A 25,010-nucleotide genomic window follows, 5' to 3' on the forward strand; every position below is an offset into this window, starting at 1 on the left:
ATATTGTGTCTACTTTATTGGCCATTTCATGAAAATTTCATTTACATAGTTAAAACTAGCTCCTAAAAGCTTTGAATAAAATACTATTGTTACGTTCAGAAACCGTATAGTTTGGCGATTGTGCAAAATGAAAAGACAAAATAAAGAGATTAAAATGTTTGTTTCAATACCCTTTTTTTTAGTTTATTGTCGCTTATAATAATTAATTTATAAAGAATAATTTTCTTGGCTATCTCAAGATACATACCACACAACTAAGGCATCAAAAGTAAATAAAAAATCAAAACTAAATAGTTTCGATTCCTGCGCTTATTATATCTTGTAATGGTTCATCAAGATAGTATGTTTCCAAAAACGTTGTACTATAAATAACAGCTATAAATGTTTTACCTTTTTTCAAAATTAATATTACATTGAATATATCAATACATAGATATATCAATATGACAACCCTAAATGAAAGTTATACTATTTTCGACCGTGTCGGAAGGGATAGAACAGTTGTAGAAACAGTTAATTCACTAATGTTATGTACTTGCTCGATGTATGTAGCAAACGTTATTCGGCATTACAAGAAAGACAGAGATTTCTTTGGACTTTTGCTATTTTAGCATTTTTCTTCCTGTGAAAATCCTTATATTTTTATGCATAAGTCTTTTGAATATTCCGATATCAAAGTAATGCAACCAATACATCTCAGTTTTTATATAATTAAGCTTATAATAGGTTAAACATTGTTTTTTTATATCTGTGAATCCTGATTCTAGATTTATCTCACAATTACTACTCTTTGTTTCTATTCGGCCTCTGTAGACACGTAGTTGTTTAGCAGACATTTGGATCAAGATCATGTAGATTTTGTATAGGATCTGGAATTTTCAGCTTATTGAGGCTTTCGTCCTCTATCATTATCCTTGTATCCTTTTGGTCTCCATAATAATGAAAAGTTCTCACTTATTACTTCATTTTGCGGTTTAAAGCCAGGTAGGTTATGGCTGGCTTCGTTTATGAAAACTTAACTTAATGTTTTGTTGAAAGTAGGAAAAGAGTTGTCGAAACTAGAAGTTTCCGAAACAAAAAATTACCCATAAAACAAGACTTTAACACGGTTTGTTTGTATAAAAACACTCACTTACAAAGATTTAAAAACCCGGCTAGGGTGGATTTCAGGATTCAATGTGGAGACACACGCACACAAATTTACCTCAAAATGGATAATAGGATTGCAAATCCTTCAATAAAATTTGGTACTTTTTGAATAGTTTTAATTAGCCTATTTCTTAATTCGTGTTTATATTTTGTTATACGAAATGTGACTGTGCTATCGCAAGATTTGCTAAACGGCTGACAACGGAAGATGTACGAGGAAGCCTGTCTGTCTGTCTGTCCCACACAGCACGGCGCGACACGCCACGGCGGGTGACATTGAGATAGCGTATATATACGGCAGGGCCAGGGTCAGCGGACATCACACCCCGGTCCGACACACAAGCTGCGACATCATGGCTCTCCTCAAGGTAGGCCTAAACATTATCATGTAGCATTTGTCCATAACGAAACCCAACTAAACTTTTAGCAACATTTCGCCAGTATATTTTTTAAGACCTTGTCAACTTATTTCTTAGATTTTTGTTAAATTAAGTTTAAGGCGGTGAAATCGGTTTTTGGGTTTGAAAACGTTTTAATTTAAAATGCATAGTACCTGATGCCACAACAAGTATACAATTTTTTATTAAGGAATTACATTCAGTAAAAATGTTTAAAATAGGCAATTTTGTTATCAGGTTCAAATATTACTGAAGATAAAAATGTAAAGTATTTTAGTATGTAGATGAATTTAGCTTCAGACAATGATTTAGCTTTTATTGGTTTACGCGTTAAGTAAATGATATTTAACAAATAAACATGTTTATTCAAAAATACATGTTTATAAAGAGTAATTTTTCTTACAAAATTAAATTTTAAAAAAATTGAAAAATCTATACCGAGTAATAGCTCATGTAAATATTATGAGAAGATCAATTTCTTATCTCCAACAGATTTGCTTTGAGCCTGAAAAGGAAAATTAACGCCAAATTCCTGCACATACTGTAAAGTATTCATATCTTTATCTAATATACTATACAGCCGCATGTGAAACTGACTGAACTGACTCACTGATATATAGATACAAATTCTAACATACTTTCTAGAAGTGCTGGAAACGTGAAATTTGGCACGCAGGTACCTTTCACAATATGACCCGGAGGAAAAGTCTGAAAACCGGGACTTTTTTTACTTTTAAACCCCTCAAAAAAAATTCCCGAAAAATTGCGCATTCTTGCACCCGTTGCAGACATTTTTTGTAAGCCCGATAGCGGGCGAACCGTTCGAGCTAGCTCGGATTTTGACAAAAAATTCATGGTCAGGAATGAAGTGAACTACAAAAAAAGGTCCAGTAACTTTTTGCTCTATCTTGCATGGTTTAAGCGATAAAACGCTCGAACATTTGACATTCCAGAGATTTTTTTGCTTAAAATAATGTTTCGAGCCCGATAGCGTCCGAACCATTGGTCGTAGCTCAAATCTGATTGACCCATCAAATTAGCAAATTGCGCGATCTACAGAAAAGGTCCAGTGACCTTTTGCCCTATCTCCATTTTTTTGGCCGAAAAAACGTGATTATGTGCAATTTTTTTGTAATATTTACGTGAAAAGTTTGTTTTTGAGGTCGATAGCGGCGAAACCATTGGTCGGAGGTCAAAATAAATCAAAGGTTAGATTTAGGAAATAATGTTATCTACAAAAAAGTTCAAGTAAACATTTTACTCTATCTCCATTGGTTTGTCCGTAAAACGCTATTAAGTGAAAATATTTGGAAATTTTCGCCTACAAATTTACATTCCGGGCTTGATAACGGCTAAAACGGTTGGTCTTAGCTCAAAACAAATTCTTCAACGGGAATTAGGAAATGACGTGATCTACAAAAAAGGGTCAGTAACATTTTGCCCTATCCTCAACGGTTTGGCCGCATAACGCGTTTTAAAGTTTTGATTTTTTGAGTTTTACGTGAGATTTTGTTTTCTGGGCTCTATTTCAGACAAAATCTTAGTTCTAGCCCAGATTAAAAAATTTTATTTTTATACAAAATAATGCGATCTACACAAAAGATCCAGTGATCTTTTACTCTATCTTCCATGATTTAGCCGTAAAACGTGATTATATTGTAAATTTCACTTAAAAACTTACTTTTTCGTGCTCGATAGTGCCGAACCGTTGGTCCTAGCTTAAATGTAAATCTTTTTGTAATAGCTATTCATAGGATCTACAAAAAAGGTCCAGTAGCTTTCTGTCGTTTAATTCTTTCCGTAAGCCTGATAAATGCTCTAAAAGGCAAATTCTTTGTCGTCACTTTTAGGTGTTTTAAATTTTGCAACTATAAATTAGTCCGAATTTTACGCTGGTTCCATATTCACCTTGTATTTACTACGTTTAAAGAGTGACTAAAACCCCCCTCCACATCGGGAGTGTTGGCTGAGCGTTAGTGAAGCTTCAATAGTAGATAGGGACAGAGTTTTTTTTAATTTTATGAAATATTAGTTCATTGTCAAAACTCTGGCGTGGAATGATAATTTCCGAAGTAATTTAAACCCCCTGATCAACGTTTTATTTTGATAAAATTCCTCGTGCCCAGGCACAAATTTACTAGAAAAGTACCACGCGTTCTTTAACCCCTGAGAACATAAACGCCCTCTCCCGGGGATTTCTTGGTTGATGAACTCCTTATTAAATTAAACCCCCTGATCAACTTAATAATCTGATAAAGGTAGTTTTAAATTTATTTACACTATATCTGTTTACACAATAGCTGACCAGTGCAGACTTTTATGCCAAGCGTTGTACTGGCTGACTCACTGATAGGGTATACAAATTCTAACCCACTTCTTGAAGTGCTGGAAACACCAAATTTTGCACACACGTAGCTGTAGTCTTCAAATCACCGGGGGAAAAGTCTGAAAACAGGATTTTTGTAATTTTGAACCCTCAAAAAAAAATTCGCAACGTGACCCTTTTTGCCCTTGCAGACTTTTCTTTGGGCGAACTGTTGGAGCTTAGCTTCGATCTGACGAAAAATTCATAGTCAGAAATAAAGTGAACTACAACAAAGGTCCAGTGACTTTTTGCTCTAACTCATTTGGTTTGGCCGCAAAACGCGATTAAATTAAAATATTTTGAAATTTTCGCCTAAAGATTTACCTTTCGGGCTCGATAGCGGCTAAACGGTTGGTCGCAGCTCAAAACAAATTTTCACTGGGATTTAAAAAATTGTGTGATCTACAAAAAAGTTAGTGACATTTTGCCCTATCATCAACGGTTTGGCCGCATAACGCGTTTTTTAAAGTATAGATTCTTTACGTTTTACGTGAGATATTGTTTTCTGGGCTCTGTGTTAGCGGAACCTTTGAACTTAGGGTAGAATAAAAATCGCATTTTAATACGAAACAATGAGGTCTACAAAAGAGGTCCAGTGACATTTTACTCTATCTTTCTTGGTTTAGCCGTTAAAACGTGATTATGTTGAAAATTTCACTCACAAACTTAACTTCTGGGCTCGATATTTGCCGAACCGTTAGCCCTAGCTTAAATGTAAAATTTTTTGTAACTAGCTATTCATAGGATCTAAAAAAAAGATTCAACAGCTTTTCTATCGTTTATCTTTCCGTAAGCCTGATAAATGCTCTAAATGACAAATTCTTCGTCGTTACTTTTAGGTGTTTTAAATTTTTCAATTTTAATTAGTGCGCTTCATGCTGGTTCCAGCTTGACCTTGTATTACTACGTTAACAAGTGACTAAAACCCCCCCCCCCACGTCGGGGAGTTGGCTGAGCGTTAGTGAAGTTTCAATAGTAGATAGGGACAGAGTGTTTTTTATTATGTTCAAAGACACAACACCCTCTAAAATAGGCCCACGTGTGTCATTAAACCCCTTGTAACATTAACCCCCCCCCCGGGAATTTATTCATATGACCAGAAATTATCCTGAGTAAAATTAAACCCCCTGATGTCTTAACCCCTGGTAACATTAAAACCCCCCCTAGGGAATTTCCAGGCATGACCTCATGTTCCGAATTTTACAATCACCAAATCTCTTAACTCCCCCCCGGGAATTTCCTGTTATGACCAGATAACCTCCTGAGTAAATTAAACCCCGAGATGTCTTAACCCTCGGTAACATTAACCCCCCTGGAATTTCCTTGTATGACCAGATAACCTCCTGAGTAAATTTAAACCCCCTGGTGACCTAACCCCGGTAATAGTAACCCCCCCTGGGAATTTCCTGGCATGAACTATATGAACTCATGAGCAAATTTAAACCCCCTAAACAACTTAAAAATATTGACTTAGGGTAGGTTTTTATTTATATGTACACTCAACAATGTACAATAGTTGACCGGTGCAGACTTTCCTATCACGCTCTGTACCTCGTATACCAGAGCTTGTAGCTCGAATCTGAGCTCACAATCGAATTAAACTTCCGACAAGAAAGGTCCACAGTCACTTTTTCTCGTATCTCTAACGGTTAAGCCTCAAAATGGCCTTAGAGTCAAAAACTTTGATAAAAACTGGAAAATTCAATAAAAAATAGGTCTAATACTATTTCCGAATTCCGCTTATCCCCGAATTTGGCCAACACCCCAAAAAGCATGGGGTGTTTCATTAACCCCCCGGTAACATTAACCCCCCCCTGGATTTTCTGGTATGACCAGATAACCTCCTGAGTACACTACTCCCTGAAGTGTTAACCCCCCCGTTAACATTAAACCCCCCCAGGGAATTTCCTGGCATGACCTCATGTCAAAAATTTTGCTAATCACGAAATATCTCTTATTCCCGAATTTGCAAGCATACAGTAGATTTACCACTCACCAAATCTCTTGACCCCCCCCGGAAATTACCTGGTATGACCAGATAAACCCACTGATATCTTAACCCCTGGTAACATTAAATCCCATTAAACCCCAGGGAATTTCCTGGCATGACCTCATGTCCGATTTTTACCAATCACCAAATCCCTCTTATCCCCGAATTTGCAAGCGTACATCATGGGGGCCTGGGGGCGTAGCCCCAGCGAGCCGAAGGCGCGAAGTCCTATTTATATACAGCCGCATGTGAAACTGACTGACTGATATATGTATACAAATTCTAACCTACTTCTAGAAGTGCTAGAAACTTGAAATTTTGCACGCAGGTACCTTTTGCCGTATAACCAACAGGAAAAGTCTGAAAACCGGGAATTTTTTACTTTTAAAACCCTCAAAAAAAATTCCCGAAAAATCGCGCATTCTTTTACCCTTGCAAGCCTTTCTTGTAAGCCCGATAGCGGGCGAACCGTTGGAGCTAGCTTCGATCTGACGAAAAAATCGTTAGTCAGGAATGAAATGAACAACAAAAAGGTCCAGTGACTTTTTTGCTCTATCTTCCATGGTTAAGCGACAAAACGCTCGAACATTTGACATTCCAGAGATTTTTTTTTGATAAAAATAATGTTTCGAGCCCGATAGCGGCCGAACCGTTGGTCGTAGCTCAAATCTGATTGACCCATCAAATTAGCAAATTACGTGATCTACAGAAATGGTCTGGTGACTTTTTGCCCTATCTCCATCGGTATGACCCGCAATACGCGATTATGTGCAAAATTTTATGTAATTTTTACGTGAAAAACTTTGTTTTTGGGGTCGATAGCGGCGAAAACAATTGGTCGGAGGTCAAAATAAAACAAAGGTTAGATTTAGTAAATAATATGATCTACAAAAAAGGTTCAGTTACTTTTTACTATATCTCCATTATTTTGACCGCAAAACGCGATTAAGTGAAAATATTTGGAAATTTTCGCCTTACAAATTTTCATTCCAGCCTTGATAGCGGCTAAACGGTTGGTCGTAGCTCAAAACACGTCATTTAACAAACTTTTAGTAAACGACGTGTTCTATAAAAAAAGTCCAGTAACTTTTTGCCTTATCCTAAGTGGTCTGGCCTAAAAACCTGTTTAAAAGGAAATGTTTTATTATTTTTAGATGAAACATTTTGTTTCTGGAGGCAGTAGCAGCCGAACCATTGGTCATAACTTAAAATCCTAAATGTTCAATAACTAGACAGAATTTTACCAATCACCAAATCTCTTACCCCCCTTTGGGAAGTTCCCAGGATGACCAGATAACCCCCTGATGTCTTAACCCTTGGTAACGTTAACCCCTCCCCCCCTGGGAATTCCTTGTATGACCTCATGTCCGAATTTTACCTATCAATAAACCACTCTTATCCCTTAATTAGGCAAACACCCTAGTTTTACATCCTTTAATAAGCCTGGAAAAACTCTATAAATGGTAAAATATTTGTCGTGGGATTGGCAATTTTTTGAGTTTTAAATTTATGTGCGATAAATATTTGTGTAATTCATTCCAGATTCAGACTGCACTTGCTTTGCTAGGTTAACGAGTGAATACAACCCCCACATTAGAAATTAGCTGAGCGTTAGCTAAGCGTCAGTAGTAGATATGGACAGAGTGTGAAGTTTTGTTTTGTTCACAGACACAACACCCTCAAAAATAGACCCCAGTGTGTCATTTACCCCCGTAACATTTAACCCCCCCCCCCCGGGAATTTACTGGTAAGACCAGATAACCTCCTGAGTAAAATAAACCCCCTGATGTCTTAACCCCCGATAACATTAAACCCCCCCAGGGAATTTCTCGGCATGACCTCATGTCCGAATTTTACCAATCACCAAATCCCTCTCATCCCCGATTTTGCTAGCGTACATCAGATCTACCAATCACCAAATCCTTTAACCACCCCCGGGAATTTCCTGTTATGACTAGATAACCTCCTGAGTAAATTAAACCCCCTGATGGCTTAACCTCGGTAAGATTAACTTCCCCCCTGGGAATTTCCTGGCATGACTATATACACTCCTGAGCAAATAAAACCCCCTAAGCAACTTAAAAATGTTGACTTAGGGTAGGTGTTTTTACTATATTTCCACTCAACAATTTACAATAGTTGACAGGTGCAGACTTTACTACCACACTCTGTACTTCCTAAACCAGAGCTCGTAGCTCAAATCTGATGGCATAATCGAAACACAAAATTAAATTTCCGACAAGAAAAGGTCCGGTCACTTTTTGTCGTATCTCTAACGGTTTAGCCGCAAAATGCCCTCAAAGTCAAAAGTTTGGACGAATCCGGAAAAAAATCAACAAAAAGGTCAATTTTTAAATCCCCTTGTCATTTTACCTAATGTCCGGACTTAACCAGTCACCGAATTCCGCTTATTCCCCGAATTTTAAGCATCTACCTTGGGGGGGCCTGGGGGCGTAGCCCCCAGCGAGCCGAAGGCGAGTCTAATATACTATACAGCCGCATGTGAAACTGACTGACTGATATATGTATACAAATTCTAACATAGTTCTAGAAGTGCTGGAAACTTGAAATTTGGCACGCAGGTACCTTTCACAATATGACCAGGAGGAAAAGTCTGAAAACCGGACTTTTTTGCTTTTAAACCCCTCAAAAAAAATTCCTCAAAAATCGCGCATTCTTTACCCCTGCAGGCATTTCTTGTAAGCCTGATAGCGGTGCGAACCGTTGGAGCTAGCTCGGATCTGACGGAAAATTCATGGTCAGGAATGAAGTGAAACTACAAAAAAAAGGTCTAATGACTTTTTGCTCTATCTTCCATGGTTAAGCGACAAAACGCTCGAACATTTGAAATTCCAGAGATTTTTTTCGATAAAAATAATGTTTCAAGCCCGATAGCGGCCGAACCGTTGGTCGTAGCTCAAATCTGATTGACCCATCAAATTAGCAAATTGCGCGCGATCTACAGAAAAAGGTCCAGTAATCTTTTGCCCTATCTCGATTGGTTTGGCCGAAAAAAACGTGATTATGTACAATTTTGTTGTAACTTTTACGCGAAACTTTTGTTTTTGGGGTCGATAGCGGCGAGAAACCATTGGTCGGAGGTCAAAATAAGACTAACGTTTTATTTAGGAAATAAGATGACCTACAAAAAAGGTCCAGTAACTTTTTACTATATTTCCCTTAGTTTGACCGCAAAACGCGATTAAGTGAAAATATTGGACATTTTCGCCTAAAAATTTACATTCCGGGCTTGATAGCGGCTAAACGGTTGGTCGTAACTCAAAACAAATTTTAAACGGGATTTAGGAAATCACGTTGATCTACAGAAAAGGTTTCAGTGACTTCGGGAGTTGGCTGAGCGTTAGTAAGCGTCAATAGTAGATAGGGACAGAGGAATATTTATTATGTTCACAGACACAATACCCTCTAAAAAAAAGGCCCAAGTGTGTCATTAACCCCCGGTAATATTAACCCCCCCCCCGGGGATTTCCTGGTATGACCTGATAACCTCCTGTACATTCAACCCCCTGATGTGTTAACCCCCCTGGTAACATTAAACCCCCCCAGGGAATTTCCTGCCATGACCTCATGTCCGAATTTTACCAGTCACCAAATCTCTTAACCCCCCCCCCCCTGGGAAGATCCTGGTATGACCAGATAACCCCCTGGAGACTTATCCCCCGGTAACGTTAACCCCCCCCGGGGAATTTGTTCATATGACCAGACAATATCCTGACGAAATTAAACCCCCTCTTGTCTTAACCTCCTTAACATTAATCACCCACCCAGGGAATTTCTCGCCTTGACTAGATAGTCTCCTGGTGATATTAAACCCCCTGTTCGACTTAAAATACTGCCTTGAGGTCGGTTTTTTATTATGTTTATACTAAACAATTCAAGATAGCTGACCCGTGCAGACTTTTCTCCCGAGCTCATTTCTGGCTAAACCATAGGTCGTAGATCAGATCTGAGGGCACAAATCGAAAGACAAAATTAAATTTCCAACAAGAAAGGTCCAGTCACTTTTTGTCGTATCTCTAACGGTTTAACCGCAAAATGCCCTCAAAGTCAAAAGTTTGGACGAATCCGGAAAAAAAATCAATAAAAAGGTCAATTTTTAAATCCCTTGTCATTTACCTAATGTCCGGACTTAACCAGTCACCGAATTCCGCTTATCCCCGAATTTTTAAGCGTCTACCTTGGGGGCCTGGGGGCGTAGCCCCCAGCGAGAGCCGAAGGCGAGTCCTATATATATACAGCCGCATGTGTAACTCACTCACTCACTGACATATAATCATACTAATTCTAACATAGTTCCAGAAGTGCTGGAAACGTGAAATTTTGCACGCACGTCGCACCTATCTTCAAACCTCCGGGAAAAGTCTGAAAAACCGGATTTTTTTACTTAGAAACCCCTCAAAAAAAATTCCCGAACGGACCCCTGTTTTGGCCCCCTCAGGCTTTCCTTTGAAGCCCTATAGCGGCGGCGAACCGTTGGAGCTAGCTTCGATCTGACGAAAAATTCTTTAATCAGGAATGAAGTGACCTACAAAAAAGGTCCAGTGACTTTTTGCTCTATCTCAATTGGTTTGGCCGCAAAACGCGATTACATTAAAATATTTTGAAATTTTCGCCTAAAAATTAACCTTTCGGGCTCAATAGGGGCTAAAACGGTTGGCCGTTAGCTCAAAAACAAATTTTCAATGGGGATTTAGTAAATAGCGTGATCTACAAAAAAGGTCTAGTAACTTTTTGCGCTATCCTCAATGGTTTGGCCGCATCAGGCGTTTTAAAGTTTTGATTTTCTAAGTTTTACGTGAGATTTTGTTTTCTGGATCTTATTGCGGACAAACTCCTAATTATAGCACAGAATAAAAAAATATGATTTTATTACTAATTAAACGCAATCTACAAAAAAGGTCCAGTGACTTTTTACTCTATCTTGCATGGTTTAGCCGCAAACCGTGATTATGTTGAAAATTTCACTTAAAACCTAATCTTCTGGGCTTAATATTGGCCGAACCGTTGGCCCTAGCTTAAATGTAAAACTTTTTGTAAGTAGCTATTGATAGGATCTACAAAAAATGCCCAGCAGCTTTCTATCGTTTATCTTTCCGTAAGCCTGATAAATGCTCTAAATGGCAAATTCTTTGTCGTCACTTTTAGGTGTTTAAAATTTTGCACCTATAATTAGTGCGATTCATGTTGGTTCCAGATTGACCTTCTATTATTACTTTAACGAGTGAATAAAAAACCCCCCTCCACGTCGGGAGTTGGCTGAGCGTTAGTGAAGCTTAAATAGTAGATAGGGACAGAGTGTTTTTTTAATTATGTTCACAGACACAACACCATCTAAAAATAGGCCCACGTGTGTCATTAACCCCTTGTAACATTAATCCCCCTCCAGGAATTTCCTCGTATGACTCAGACAATATCCTGACTAAATTAAACCCCCTGATGTGTTAAACCCCCCTGGTAACATTAACCCCCCTCCCGGGAATTTCCTGGTTGATGAACTCCTGATTAAATCATAAACCCCCTGATCAACTTAATAATCTGATAAAGGCAGTTTTTTAATTTATTTACACTAGATCTGTTTATCATAACAGCTGACCGGTGCAGACTTTTATCCCAAGCGTTGTACCGACTAAACCATAGGTCGTAGATCAAATCTGACGACACAATCGAAAGACAAAATTAAATTTCCGACAAGAAAGGTCCAGTCACTTTTTGTCGTATCTCTAAACGGTTAAGCCGCAAAAGGCCTTTGAAGTCAAAACTTTAAATTAATCTGGAAAATTCGATAAAATGGGTCAACTATTAACTCCCCAAATCCCTAATCTTAAGCTCGGACATAACCTTTCCCCGAATACCGCTTTATCCCCGAAATTGGCCAACACCCAAATGGGGGCCTTGGGGGCGTAGCCCCCAGCGAGCCGAAAGGCGAGTCTAATATATATACAACCGCATGTGTAACTGACTGACTCACTCACGTATACTAATTCTAACCTACTTCCAGATGAGTTAGAGACTTGAAATTTGGTACACAGATAGCTTTCCACGTGTAACCACCAGGAAAATCCCGAAAAGTGAGAATTTTTCATTTTCAACCCCTCAAAAAAATTCCCAAAAAATCGCGCATTCTTCACCCTGCAGGCATTTTTTGTAAGCCCGATAGCGGGCGAACCGTTGGAGCTAGCTCGGATCTGACGGAAAATTCATGGTCAGGAATGAAGTGAACTACAAAAAAAAGGTCTAATGACTTTTTGCTCTATCTTCCATGGTTTAAGCGACAAAACGCTCGAACATTTGAAATTCCAGAGATTTTTTCGATAAAAATAATGTTTCAAGCCCGATAGCGGCCGAAACCGTTGGTCGTAGCTCAAATCTGATTGACCCATCAAATTAGCAAATTGCGCGATCTACAGAAAAGGTCCAGTAATCTTTTGCCCTATCTCGATTGGTTTGGCCGAAAAACGTGATTATGTACAATTTTGTTGTAACTTTTACGCGAAACTTTTGTTTTTTGGGGTCGATAGCGGCGAAACCATTGGTCGGAGGTTCAAAATAAGACTAACGTTTTATTTAGGAAATAAGATGACCTACAAAAAAGGTCCAGTGACTTTTTACTATATTTCCCTTAGTTTGACCGCAAAAACGCGATTAAGTGAAAATATTGGACATTTTCGCCTAAAAAAATTTACATTTCCGGGGCTTGATAGCGGCTTCTCTAAAACGGTTGGTCGTAACTCAAAACAAATTTTTAAACGGGATTTAGGAAATCACGTGATCTACAGAAAAGGTTCAGTGACTTCGGGAGTTGGCTGAGCGTTAGCTAAGCGTCAATAGTAGATAGGGACAGAGGAATATTTATTATGTTCACAGACACAATACCCTCTAATAAAAAGGCCCCAAGTGTGTCATTAACCCCCGGTAATATTAACCCCCCCCCCCCCGGGGATTTCCTGGTATGACCTGATAACCTCCTGTACATTCAACCCCCTGATGTGTTAACCCCCCTTGGTAACATTAAACCCCCCCAGGGAATTTCCTGCCATGACCTCATGTCCGAATTTTACCAGTCACCAAATCTCTTAACCCCCCCCCCCTGGGAAGGTCCTGGTATGACCAGATAACCCCCTGGAGACTTATCCCCCGGTAACGTTAACCCCCCCCTGGGAATTTTGTTCATATGACCAGACAATATCCTGACGAAATTAAACCCCCTCTTGTCTTAACCTCCTTAACATTAATCACCCACCCAGGAATTTCTCGCCTTGACTAGATAGTCTCCTGGTGATTATTAAACCCCCTGTTTCGACTTAAAATACTGCCTTGAGGTCGGTTTTTATTATGTTTATACTAAACCAATTCAAGATAGCTGACCCGTGCAGACTTTTCTCCGAGCTCATTTCTGGCTAAACCATAGGTCGTAGATCAGATCTGAGGGCACAATCAAAAGACAAAATTAAATTTCCAACAAGAAAGGTCCAGTCACTTTTTGTCGTATCTCTAACGGTTTAACCGCAAAATGCCCTCAAAGTCAAAAGTTTTTACGAATCCGGAAAAAAATCTATGAAAAAGGTCAATTTTTAAATCCCTTGTCATTTACTTAATGTCCGGACTTAACCAGTCACCGAATTCCGCTTATCCCCGAAATTTGCAAGCGTTTACTTTAGGGGGCCTGGGGGCGTAGCCCCCAGCGAGCCGAAGGCGAGTCTAAATTCATACCACTACTCGTGGAAGGATCAAACAAATTCTTCATATTTTTCCTCAGAAATGGTATTTTGGATGGCTGTGGCCAAAGTTTCTTTAAGTATTTAAAAACGATTATTCCAACCGAAAACGGTTTGCGCCACCTTGTATACCCAGCATGAATAGAGATTATCATAACACGTTGGCTACTACGTCTTACATAGACACAGTGCTGCATAGCTCAGTACTAGACACTACGCAGTTTGGTAACTAAAGCGTTATATATCAAATCAATCAAAGTATTTTATTCAATATGTATTTCATATATTTATAACGTCACGTAATTTTAAGAAATAAAAAAAAACTAGCAAGGCAATTGGTCCCACTTTAATGTATTTTGTTGTTGTTTGTTTTTTTGTTTGTTTATTAATTGTGTTACTTGTAAAATTACAGAGTACATATTAAAAAATGATTAACTTATGTTGAAGCAAACTGATGTAGCCTACTACGTAATAGTTATAAGAATTAATTGCATTGTAAGTCAAACTTCAGTATAAGTAAAGTTATAATATTATCTTTTTGTAATTTGCTTAAAATATTGAAGCGACGAATAGGCACATAAGAGGATACACCACAATATAGTTGATTTCCAGTTAATTCGTTAAAAAAACGAACATACACTGGCATTAAATAGTTTCTATATGTCATATAGAAACTATTTAATGCCAGTTTATGTTCGTTTTTATAACGAATAAACTGGAAATCAACTATATTAATAGCTTTTCCATCCAACATTAGTCTCCTAGAGAAAGCATGACTTCCTAATGGATTTAGTGCCATTTTAGAGCTCATCAAAAATTTATGGCTATTGCTCATGATTAATTAATTAGAGAATGGTGGAAAACAGTAAATTCTGTAATGCGCCTTTTAGTATACACAATAAAACTCACAACTTTCACTTAGCTTTCATGTTTTACATTCATTACTATAGGCTTGCCAGTCACTGTTAATCAATAATGATTGTACCCATGTACACTTTTGACGGGTGTTAATGTTAGGTTAAAAATAGGTTGGAGATGAAATAAAATAATAGGAGACTAATAAAGTCGCGTGGTAAAGTATGACATAGCCAGCGTATGACTAATTTCAATTTCATTTTTTATATTAGAAATGTAGCCTCGTAAAGTGTTTCATATAAGTACAAGAATAAACCTTTGAACACTTTTGTAGAAAGTTTGTAAGAATGTTTATTCTTGTTACTTCATTTTTTAATTCCAGCTGCTTATTTAATGAATTATACTATTCCTTTAAAAACTCAAATAGGGTAGTAACAAATGAGCAGTCAGAGAGAGTGCTTAATCATTGAAAAACCTGTGTAGTTAATGCTAAGCAAATACATAAAATATTTAGACTGAGTAGGTGACAAAAAGACACTATGAACACAAAGTTCGCATATAGAACGATCGCGCAAACATTAACCATGTTTCAACGCCTTACAATCACAAAACGCAATAGCAGCACGACAGTGTAAAGTGGTTTTAGCTTTCCAAACGCCTGCCTGTTTAAAACGTAACTGTTCTGTACACCAGCAAAAGAGTGGATGTGACTTAAATAATAAAACGTTGCATGTTTCACGGGAAGTGTTGAGACCTCATGACAAATATATGAACTGAGTTTAGTTCTAATATTTTAGGCGTAGTTCTGCTACATTATGGCGGGTGGGGGTGGTGGTGGTTGTTTTTGTACTTTGTCGATACAATAAAAATAAAAGACTTTTAATAATTAAAACTGTACAGAAAGACAGATTTATTCAATAACATTTGTAACTAATTAAACACAAACATGAAGTCACAACATATTGTTTCTATTTTTATGAATACTTTATTTATTATTAAATGTTTTCGAAATACACAAAAGCAATATTCATTATTAAGTATACTCAACCAGCATATGAGGCGATATTATACTCTGCTTTCACAAATGAAGAGTAAAAAATATGCATTACTGATTTTTTAATCCACGTGGCATATTTAAATAATATATAGAAAATAATATTTCGAACATTTGTCTAACTAATGTTTAGTTTACAAAGTAATATTGTACAAAGTTGTGTGATTCCTTAAATTCCCTTGATCTTTTGATTGTCGTAATCCGAAATCTTACACGGTTAAAATTCTTTCAGAACAACAGTACATTCCCTAAGCGCGCGTCTTTGTCAAGACAGTTTACATATTTTTAAGTTTACCACTAAAAAGTCTAATTTTAGTTTTAAGTCTAATTGTTTTAGAAATTTGTATTTTCTTTTATAAAATTTAATATATTTAGTTCTTACACCGCTCTGGACTTTTACTGAATTAAATTCGCATCCAAACCCTTTTTAGTTTTTCTTGATCCTTTTATTCTTATTCAATACTGAAATGTTTAAGTACAAAAAGTTGGAGATTTTTTAATAACTAATAAAAGTATCAAAAAACTAAAAATGCGATTCAATGCGTATTAGTTATATCTTTGAAAGGAGGCATATCCCATAATCGTACGACAAAAATAAGGTCGTAATCATGCCTGAGGTTTAAAATTTTACTTATAGGGATAAAATGATAATTGCCGTCAGTAGAGCTGGTTCTTAAGGAAATTATTTTGTTGTATATAAAAATTTCATTCCTTTCAGCTATCTTTCTTATACTTACCTACTGTAAAAACATCATATACTAATATTCCAACGTTTTTCTTAGATTATAGGTCCTGCCTCAAATATCTACTACAGTATATCTCGTGGAATGATTATACTTACCTGTCTTTGAAAATTCGACTCTGGTAGATTCACTAACCCCACATTGAAATTACCAATACACTTTTATAAGTGTTATATACAACTTTTAGGGAGTAAACTCAGGATGTGGGAAACAAGGCGTAATAAATTTTTCGCTCTACCAACTCTTTTGTTATTATCTCTACGAGATCTATTAGTTACCAATCTGCTTGAACACTGTTCTAATAGTTTATGATCTTTTACTCATATCTAATTCCACATGTTTCATATATTTACCTACCATCTGTTTATATTATCATATATGTATTGGCATTGCCGTTGGAAATGACAATATAATAACACCTTGTTTAAATAATGGTTTTTATATCGCACAAAGGTGCAAATCTTCACTTGGAGAATATTTTTATTTCATGATCGGTAAAGATAAGAGGCAAGAAGAGATAATCATGGATTAATATTGATATTTTACAACACAATGACTGCGTCTTGTGTGTGTCTTTACTTGGAGAATATTGTTATTTCATGATCAGTGAAGGTAAGAGAGAAGAAGAGATCCAAATCATGGATTAATATTGATATTTTAATGTGTCTCGTGTGTTTAGGTGTTCGTCTGTGTCCTCCTGGCGAGTGCAGCGCTGGGGCAGGAGGAAGACAACGGACAGTACCACCCCGAGTTGTATGAGAAGCCTTACGAGGCAGAGGGCGCTGAGCCTGCGGAGCCTGCCGAATCTCCTGAGCCTGCTGAACCTGCTGAGCCTGCAGAGCCTGCTGAGCCTGCAGAACCTGCTGAGACGCCTGAACCTGCAGAGAATCCCGAGGTGACAGCAGCTGATCCTCAAGTCCAAGCTCCTGTCGTACCCTCTTTCGCTGCCCTTCCCTACCCCCTCCTGTACTCTCAGCACGCGGTCCACCCCTTCCACTACACAGCTCATCCTCAGTATCTCGGATACCCTGCTCCTTTCCCGGCTGTTGTCTTGTAGAGTGTTGAGCACTCGTTAGCACTTCTAAAGTACTTGTAATAAAGTTCAATACTTCACAAGCTGGAGAATAGATGTGTTTGTAAATAGTAGTAGATTTTGTAGCAAAATTCAGATTATATCTGTGATACTATAGGTATAAATAAAACTTTGTTTCATACCTACTTATTCTGTTTAATATACCCTAATATTTCAAGATGATGGTTGCTGCTTGGCAAGACTAATTACTCCACGTGTTATAATATCAAAATATTTTCCACTTTTATATAAATAGTTGGATGTTAAATGTTTTAGGGAGTACATGTGGAATTTACATTTTAAAATTAATAACTATATCAAGATATTTAGTTCCAATGTCGTATTCTAACAATGACATTCGTTTTACTAAGAACTCACTAGGTTAAGAATAAAATTAAAATAATAAAATAACCAACTTTAAGCCCGACTTGATAATTTCACAAATTTAAACAGCTAATTCGGAAAAAAATTATTGTTGTAATCCTCAAGGATCATTTTTGAATCCGAAATTGTTTTCATTATAGTTCAGTAGTCATGCGATGCATTTTGTTCACATCGTCACCAACATAATCGGAAACAAACGGAGGAGAGAATAGGGGAACGTCCAATAGGTTGTGGTTCCGCCCTAGTACAGCTCCAAAAGTTCTGGTGGCATCCGTTTCACCTAAGAATATTCATAATACTGCATTGGAAATCTTTATTTGATTCTCAGTGAAAATACGATGTTATCGCTGTAAATATTTTACTTACTAGAGCCAGCATCGATGACCGGTTACCCCAATACCCAGAAAATTGCGCAGTTCCTAAATATTAGTAACACTAAGGTGAATCAATAAAGTCATCCTGACCAATAATCAATGATCAAGACCAATGATGTCCTTCAACAATGTCAACTAATACCTCTTGTCACAATGCTAAGGCATCGGATGAAGTCGTCACCAACACAACCGGGTCGCTTATAGCGTTGTGGCGCTATATAATACCCACTTGCATTCTAAAGCAGGTTTATTTTACATGCGCAGCAGTTTCCTGCGCAAGGCAATCAACACGGGAATGGACGTATAAATGACGTCATCCCAATCAGTTACGTATTCTTGTTAGGAGTCAATTGATCTGAACGTGGACGAATTATTGAATGCAATCCCGACCTGGGACCCAAGGTCACATTCATCACCTGGTCACAAGGTCAGATGGGACGTAGGCCTACTGTCCACACTAAAAAAATATCAAAGTAGATTGTTTCCTATTGTGTTTGGTATATTGCTGAAGATGTAGAAATGTGAATGAATTCTGAAATAGATGATTAGATATGTAAATACGTTATAACTTAGCTGCTTCACACGCAATGTTTGAAATCGAAAGCCATAGCTTTCTTAGTCAAAGCATTTATGATGTAAAGCGTAATATGATGGAGCCGTATATTTTTACACATAAGTGACATATAAGACATATAAGGTATATTTCAGTATTTATACTTGAGAGATTCAAAACATAAATAAAATTATGCGTGGTTCCAAGTGCCGTATTTGAGTTTGAAGAAAAAATACATAAAAGAATAACTTCGATTAAAAAGCGTCTACTTTTGGCTCTTTTAATTTACCTGCTGTAAGATTTTTCAAGTGGCATAGTGATAGTTTACCTTTTTGTCCCGATAAAGAAAACATATAATTTACATTGTAATGAAAAGTTACCGCGGTTCAAAAGAGTTAGATACGACCAATTAAATTTACTTCTGATCTACGTTCCACAGTTGAGTTTATGTTGTTGCATTGACTAAGAAAATAAACACATATGTGGATTTCGTAATCCAGCTTAGGTTTAAAAGTGTTTATTTGCGGTCTGCGGTGTTTCTGGTGCTATAAGTATAATATTGATTTCTATCTCGATCAAGAAAATATGTGTATACGTAAGCTTAAATGACTACTTTGGTAAAATTGCATCTATTTATGTTGCTTCTATTCTCCTTCTGATATAAGGGGAAGAGTGTGCCATCCCTATGCTTTTTCAAGCAAAGTTTTCTCTGCAAAGTAAAATTGTTAAGGGAAACAACCAGTTTTGATAACCTTATTCGCAAAAAATCACAGCTTTGTTCTTCAAAGTGGGTTTTAGAACACCGTGTAAATATTATTTTCAATGCATTAGATGGCTTATTCGTCACTGGTGTAGTATAAAATAAAAATTAGTAACTTTGTCGTTGAAATCTGTATAACATTACTGATCAAACACTGTATAATTATTCAATATTTCCTCAAATTTAATGTAAACAAATTTCTGCCACTCTGAAGCAATTTCAGCTGATACTGTCAACAGCTGTTTAGGGTCAGTTAACTTTGGGTAACGTGTCGTAAATGTTATTACTATTTTTCAGAATCATTAAATAAATATCGATTTTCGCTTTATAGAAACTCTCCTATACTTTAAATGATTAAAATATTGATCTATCATACCTAGAAACCTGCCCTAGTTCATGACTAAGCCGACAGTAAAAACCGTATCAAAATCCGTCGAGTTGTTTAGAAAATATCGATGCAGAAAAAGAAAAAAAGCTACTTTAATTTATACTATGTATTAATTTATTCGATCAGAGTGAATTATTTATATTCATTTTCAAGTTATAATGATGTTGTATTAAGGTCAGATTAACGTTTATAACTATATAACGGAAGGACCCAACGGGCTGTAAGGAATGTTTTATAAATGAATCAAACATGGTAATTTCATTACATGTGTTACTATGTAACATGATGAAATGTTATATGATTGTGTTCAGTTTGTTTAAAAACGTAATTATGTAATGTTCTCGTTGCCCCTTTGGTTGCCCATAAGAACATTGTAAAGATGTTGAAACTTAATTTATACCTTAGAATTTGACTTTATGATCCCATCAATAGAGTTCTTCTTTGGATCAAGCTTTGAGTTTTCTATGCACAAAGCTTCAGGTCTCTAGGACCTTTCTATCAAGATTCATCGCTCGGACAGATGAACTACAACACGATGTTTAGGAGGCTCTATTGGATCCTTAATAAGCTTACGATTGTTTATATTGCATTTTGTGGCACGTGACAATGTTTATACATGTTCTTTCTATTAATATCTGAATATGTAATTAGAACAAGAGATCATTAACTGACTAACGAAAAACAACTCAATATAGAAAATCATAATTATTCTAAGACTACTACTTTTTTAACTTTAAACACGTGAATTAATGCCCAAAATTTACGTTTATAAGTAGGTTAGTTTTTTAAATGCATTGTTGGGGTTGAACCTAAGACTAATTAAAAATACCACATTGTAAAACATTTCAAAACAATTCAGCCAGTGTTTCCGATAAAGATATTGGTGGTATGTCACATCTCATAGTTTAGGAATTGTATTATACTCTTTAAACACATAAGAATAAGTAAAATACGAGTATTGTGCGTCTACTCCAAAACCATTAACAATAATACTAACTTTACCAATCATTGTAAATTGCAATTGGATATTTCATATAAACTTAAATTTAAAAATTTAGTAAGGATCTGAAAGGTTGATTATTTTCGTTGTTATATAGGGGACACCCCTTCCCGCTTTGCCGACCGTGTCCGAATCGCTACGCTCGCTTGTATAGTCGGCTCTTGGCCTTTAGAATAAATATTACTTTCTAGCAAACTTTGCACTTTAAAAATCATATTATAATAGCTAATAGAGTGCTAAGCCTTGTCGCATGATCAACCAGAGGGATTAAACTCGTCGCACTCTACTGCCTCTCTAATACTCTAGTGAGACAAGTTGAGGTTCAATACGCATCAGTTGCTTGACCCCCGTAGTCTAACGACCGTCTGGAAGCTATGCAATGAGATTTGTGAGGCTGGTTGGCTTTAGAATGGGAAAGCAGAATCTTGTCGCGCCCATTGAAAATTAACGAATTACTGGTTTGCATCTACTGTTTCTTACAACTGATACATATTGAATTATATCTAACATAATAATTTCCCTCATGTCAATTGGTTTCGCACATTGACATCAAGCCTCCTATTGTTACGAGATAGACCAATTCCTTCTAGAATCCTGCTAGATTTTTACAAACATCCTCTACAGCACAAGAAACATCAGCAGTCGTTCTGTCTCATCGATAGATTTACAGTGTATTGCAACTTCATTATGTACTAGCTGTTACCCCCGGCTTCGCACGCAATCATTAGAACCGAAGTCCTTATATTACTTAGTGAAAGCAATTATGATGTAATATGATAGGAGTCCTATAACATTTTTAAAACGAAAGGAGGCATACATCAGGTAGATATTATTTAAGTTCATGGTAAATAGTATCAGAGTTTAACTTAATTATTATATCATGTTTGGCATGTGTAGGAGCATTCCTGTTTCTAATTAATTATATACATAACGTCACAGCTGAATCTGCCTTGTCATCCCAATCAAGAAAAAACTAATCTCGGATTACACAGGTCTCGGAAACTTACTTCGGTCAAAAAGCAGTCAACGTTTTCAGTCCTTGTCATATATTTCATGTCTAAGATATTTCCAGTACCATAGTAGAGTTTGCCTTGTTGTTCTGACGAAGAAAAAATATATACACTTACGACCGTTTAAATTCACTTACCTACTATGTCACAGTTTAGCTTGCCATATTGCCTCGATCAAAATACTATATACGTTCGATTATCTAGTTCTCGGAAATCTATTTTGGTCAAAATCGTGTTGACATAGTTGAGTTTACCTTGTCCTGATGAAGAAAATATGTACACACATAAGTAGGACTGAAAAGCCTATTACGGCCTAGGGGGAAGTCCTACCTACTTCTTATGTACTTTCGGTATAAGGGCGAAATCGTTATTAAGGTTATGCAACATTCCAAAATAATCGTTATTCAAGTTTTGCGTTATACCAGTCTTGCTTTTTGGGCTGTACCCAAGGAAACAATGAATCATTGAGGCATGTTAGTGTTCATTTCTCTGTTTTCCATAAGCCAATGTTAAAATGCAATATCACAATGTCATGGAAGCCCACCAGTTTACAGTAACTTATGTGAACACATTCATAACTTTGTTCATTAAGGTTAGTTTTATAACAGTATTTAATGCATTAGATGATTTTAATTCGTCACTGGCGCAATCTAGAGTAAAATTTATATATAAATGTTTTATTTACTATCTGCATTACACTACCGATCAAGCACTGTTTACTTATTATTGATAAAATTTAAATGTAAATAAGTGTTTCAGAAAGTTTGTCGAACTATAGCTAACAGCGGTTTAGTGCAAGTTTAGTTTGAATCATTAAACGTAAAAACTACAATTTTTCTGAATTCCAAAGTATTCCAGTAACGTTTCTTAACTTTTTATTCATAAAAACCTTCCTCGGATTTCAATGGACATTTTACAAAAAGAATTAACCGAATTGGTCCAGCTGTTATCAAGATTTGCGCTTAGCAATATATTTTGCGATTCATTTTTATTTATAAGAAGATGGAGGACCGGATGTATTTGTGTGGTTGCTATTTGTTATTTATATTACAATTATATTGTAATGTATATTATTATTGGTGATGCCCTTATAACTGAGCTTTAATTAGCTTATATTACATCACCACTTCAAGGTTTTTTAATGTATACCGTAATTTACCATACATTGCTACTTTTTATATTGTTATTGTTCGTCAGCATTCCATGACTACTAAGCATAATCTATTTAATCCGTTGCGTCATTAACGCACTCATAACTATTATTCGTTTTTGTAAAATCAATAACATTATCTTTATTTATATACAGTCAAAAAAGAATCTCTATAAAAATAATATTTGTAATTGGTTTCCCATTGTTAAACACAAAATAAAATAATATTCACAAAATCGTGTATCAGGATATAAATGATATAACTTTTGATCTATTGTATGAATGAAGTAAACGAAAAGTACAGTAGTAAATAAATATATAAGAATATAATAATACGAATCCGTAATAATTTAATCATAATTAATTTAATTTTAATCACGTAAATTTAATCGTGATTTGAAGGTTTAAATTATTAAAAGGTTTATACATTACTCAAATGGTACAAAGGAGTACAGAAGGACCTGAAAAAAAAACGCAACGAAATCTTACCAAACAATCCAAATAAGCAACTTCATCACATGATTGTGATACTACCTCATATGATAAAATGTCATATAATTGAACTTAATACTTATAATTTTGTTTGTTCTGTGATTTTTTTGGTATTATAAACCATTTATTACACACAAGATCTTTTTTGAAATACTAAAAATTTGTGTTTACATTAAATTTGGACTTTTTTGCATCAGAATCAAAAGAGTTCTTCTTTGCACCAAGTTTCTATCAAAAATCATCCCACCGACAGAGACAACTGCGCTGGGTACTAAGATCTATATGAATAATAACATTGAATTTTTTACTCTGAATTTATATTTCACGTAAGTTATAGCTTTTGGAAAAAATAATCTGTGATGAGTTTTATCAGTTCAGCTTACATGATCGTACACACACGTCATTGTCACTCGTACCATGATTACTGTACTTTATAACGAATTTCCATATTAATCAATTTATTGTTTATTGTTCCTAATTAATAATTTATTACGATTTATTGTTCTATCATCTCAGATAATGGAATTCTTTTTCAATTTTTGCTTTGCCTTTTTCTTGCATATGTGGTTCCAACTTTCTTTACTCATTGAGCATACGAAAATACAATTTGTGTTTGAAATAGTCATAAAATCTTTTACTTTTGTCCAAAATAATTCGTAGAATTTGGGTATGGATGATAAGTTGGAAGTTCTACTATAGCAAGGCCTTCTTTATTATCAAATTTATATAAATCTAAGCTTCAATGTCTTGTAAAAGTAACTTCTTGAAACTGTCCATCTAATTGTGTTATCATAGAAACAACCTGTTCATTAATAAACCGATTTACGATGCCAACTACTTCACAGCAATCAACCTGCATGGATTCCAACATATAATTTATTGATGTTACATCAATAAATTTTTGACATAAAGCAAGGATGATCAAAATCTAAACCAGCTTTAATTAATAATTAATAAATTAATTACCCTTCACCATTGTGGAGAAGTGAGGCTGTGGCAAGGAAGCTAGAAGCTTCCTTTAGCCGAAAGGGTACCATTCGTTATCCGGGGAAATCATTAACGGATAATCATCGATTTGCGAGTGAGTTTTGGCCGTTTTATCTTCAAAACTTTACTGTACAATCAATTTAAATGGAATTGGCGTAGAAAGATGCGCATTAAAAAATAACGAATTTAACCATCGTACAATTAAAAATTTCTGCAAGATGGCCAAATTCCGGTATAGGCTTTTTCATCCATCTTAATCTTAATACTTTTTATAGACAAATACCTATATAACACAACCAAAATAGTAATTCAAACTAAGAAATCCTGTCTTTGTGATTGTTTAAATTAGGTTAGAAAGTATTTATATTTTTCCAACGGTCTAACAATAATGTCTCCAGACATTACTGGATGAAGGGAAAAAAAAATTCTTAAAAATAGTGCCTGTCACGTGATGAATGAATTCTAGAGCGTCTGATTACAAAAGCCTGAGAGATGTTTTGAGGCTTGAACAACAAATTGTAAATCCATGTGCGTATATGTATTCTACTTG

General features: G+C 36.0%; 1 protein-coding gene across 1 annotated transcript; it reads left to right on the forward strand.

The window, feature by feature from the left end:
- Positions 1-1,411: 1,411 nt before the first annotated feature.
- LOC124362866 (accumulation-associated protein-like) lies at positions 1,412-17,508 on the forward strand. Its single transcript, XM_046817733.1, has 2 exons — positions 1,412-1,517; positions 16,970-17,508. The coding sequence occupies exons 1-2, from the start codon at positions 1,503-1,505 to the stop codon at positions 17,345-17,347; spliced, it is 393 nt and encodes a 130-aa protein (XP_046673689.1). The 5' UTR covers positions 1,412-1,502; the 3' UTR covers positions 17,348-17,508.
- Positions 17,509-25,010: the final 7,502 nt, after the last annotated feature.

This window comes from Homalodisca vitripennis, chromosome 5, assembly GCF_021130785.1.
Source record: "Homalodisca vitripennis isolate AUS2020 chromosome 5, UT_GWSS_2.1, whole genome shotgun sequence".
In the NCBI taxonomy this organism is placed as follows: domain Eukaryota; kingdom Metazoa; phylum Arthropoda; class Insecta; order Hemiptera; family Cicadellidae; genus Homalodisca; species Homalodisca vitripennis.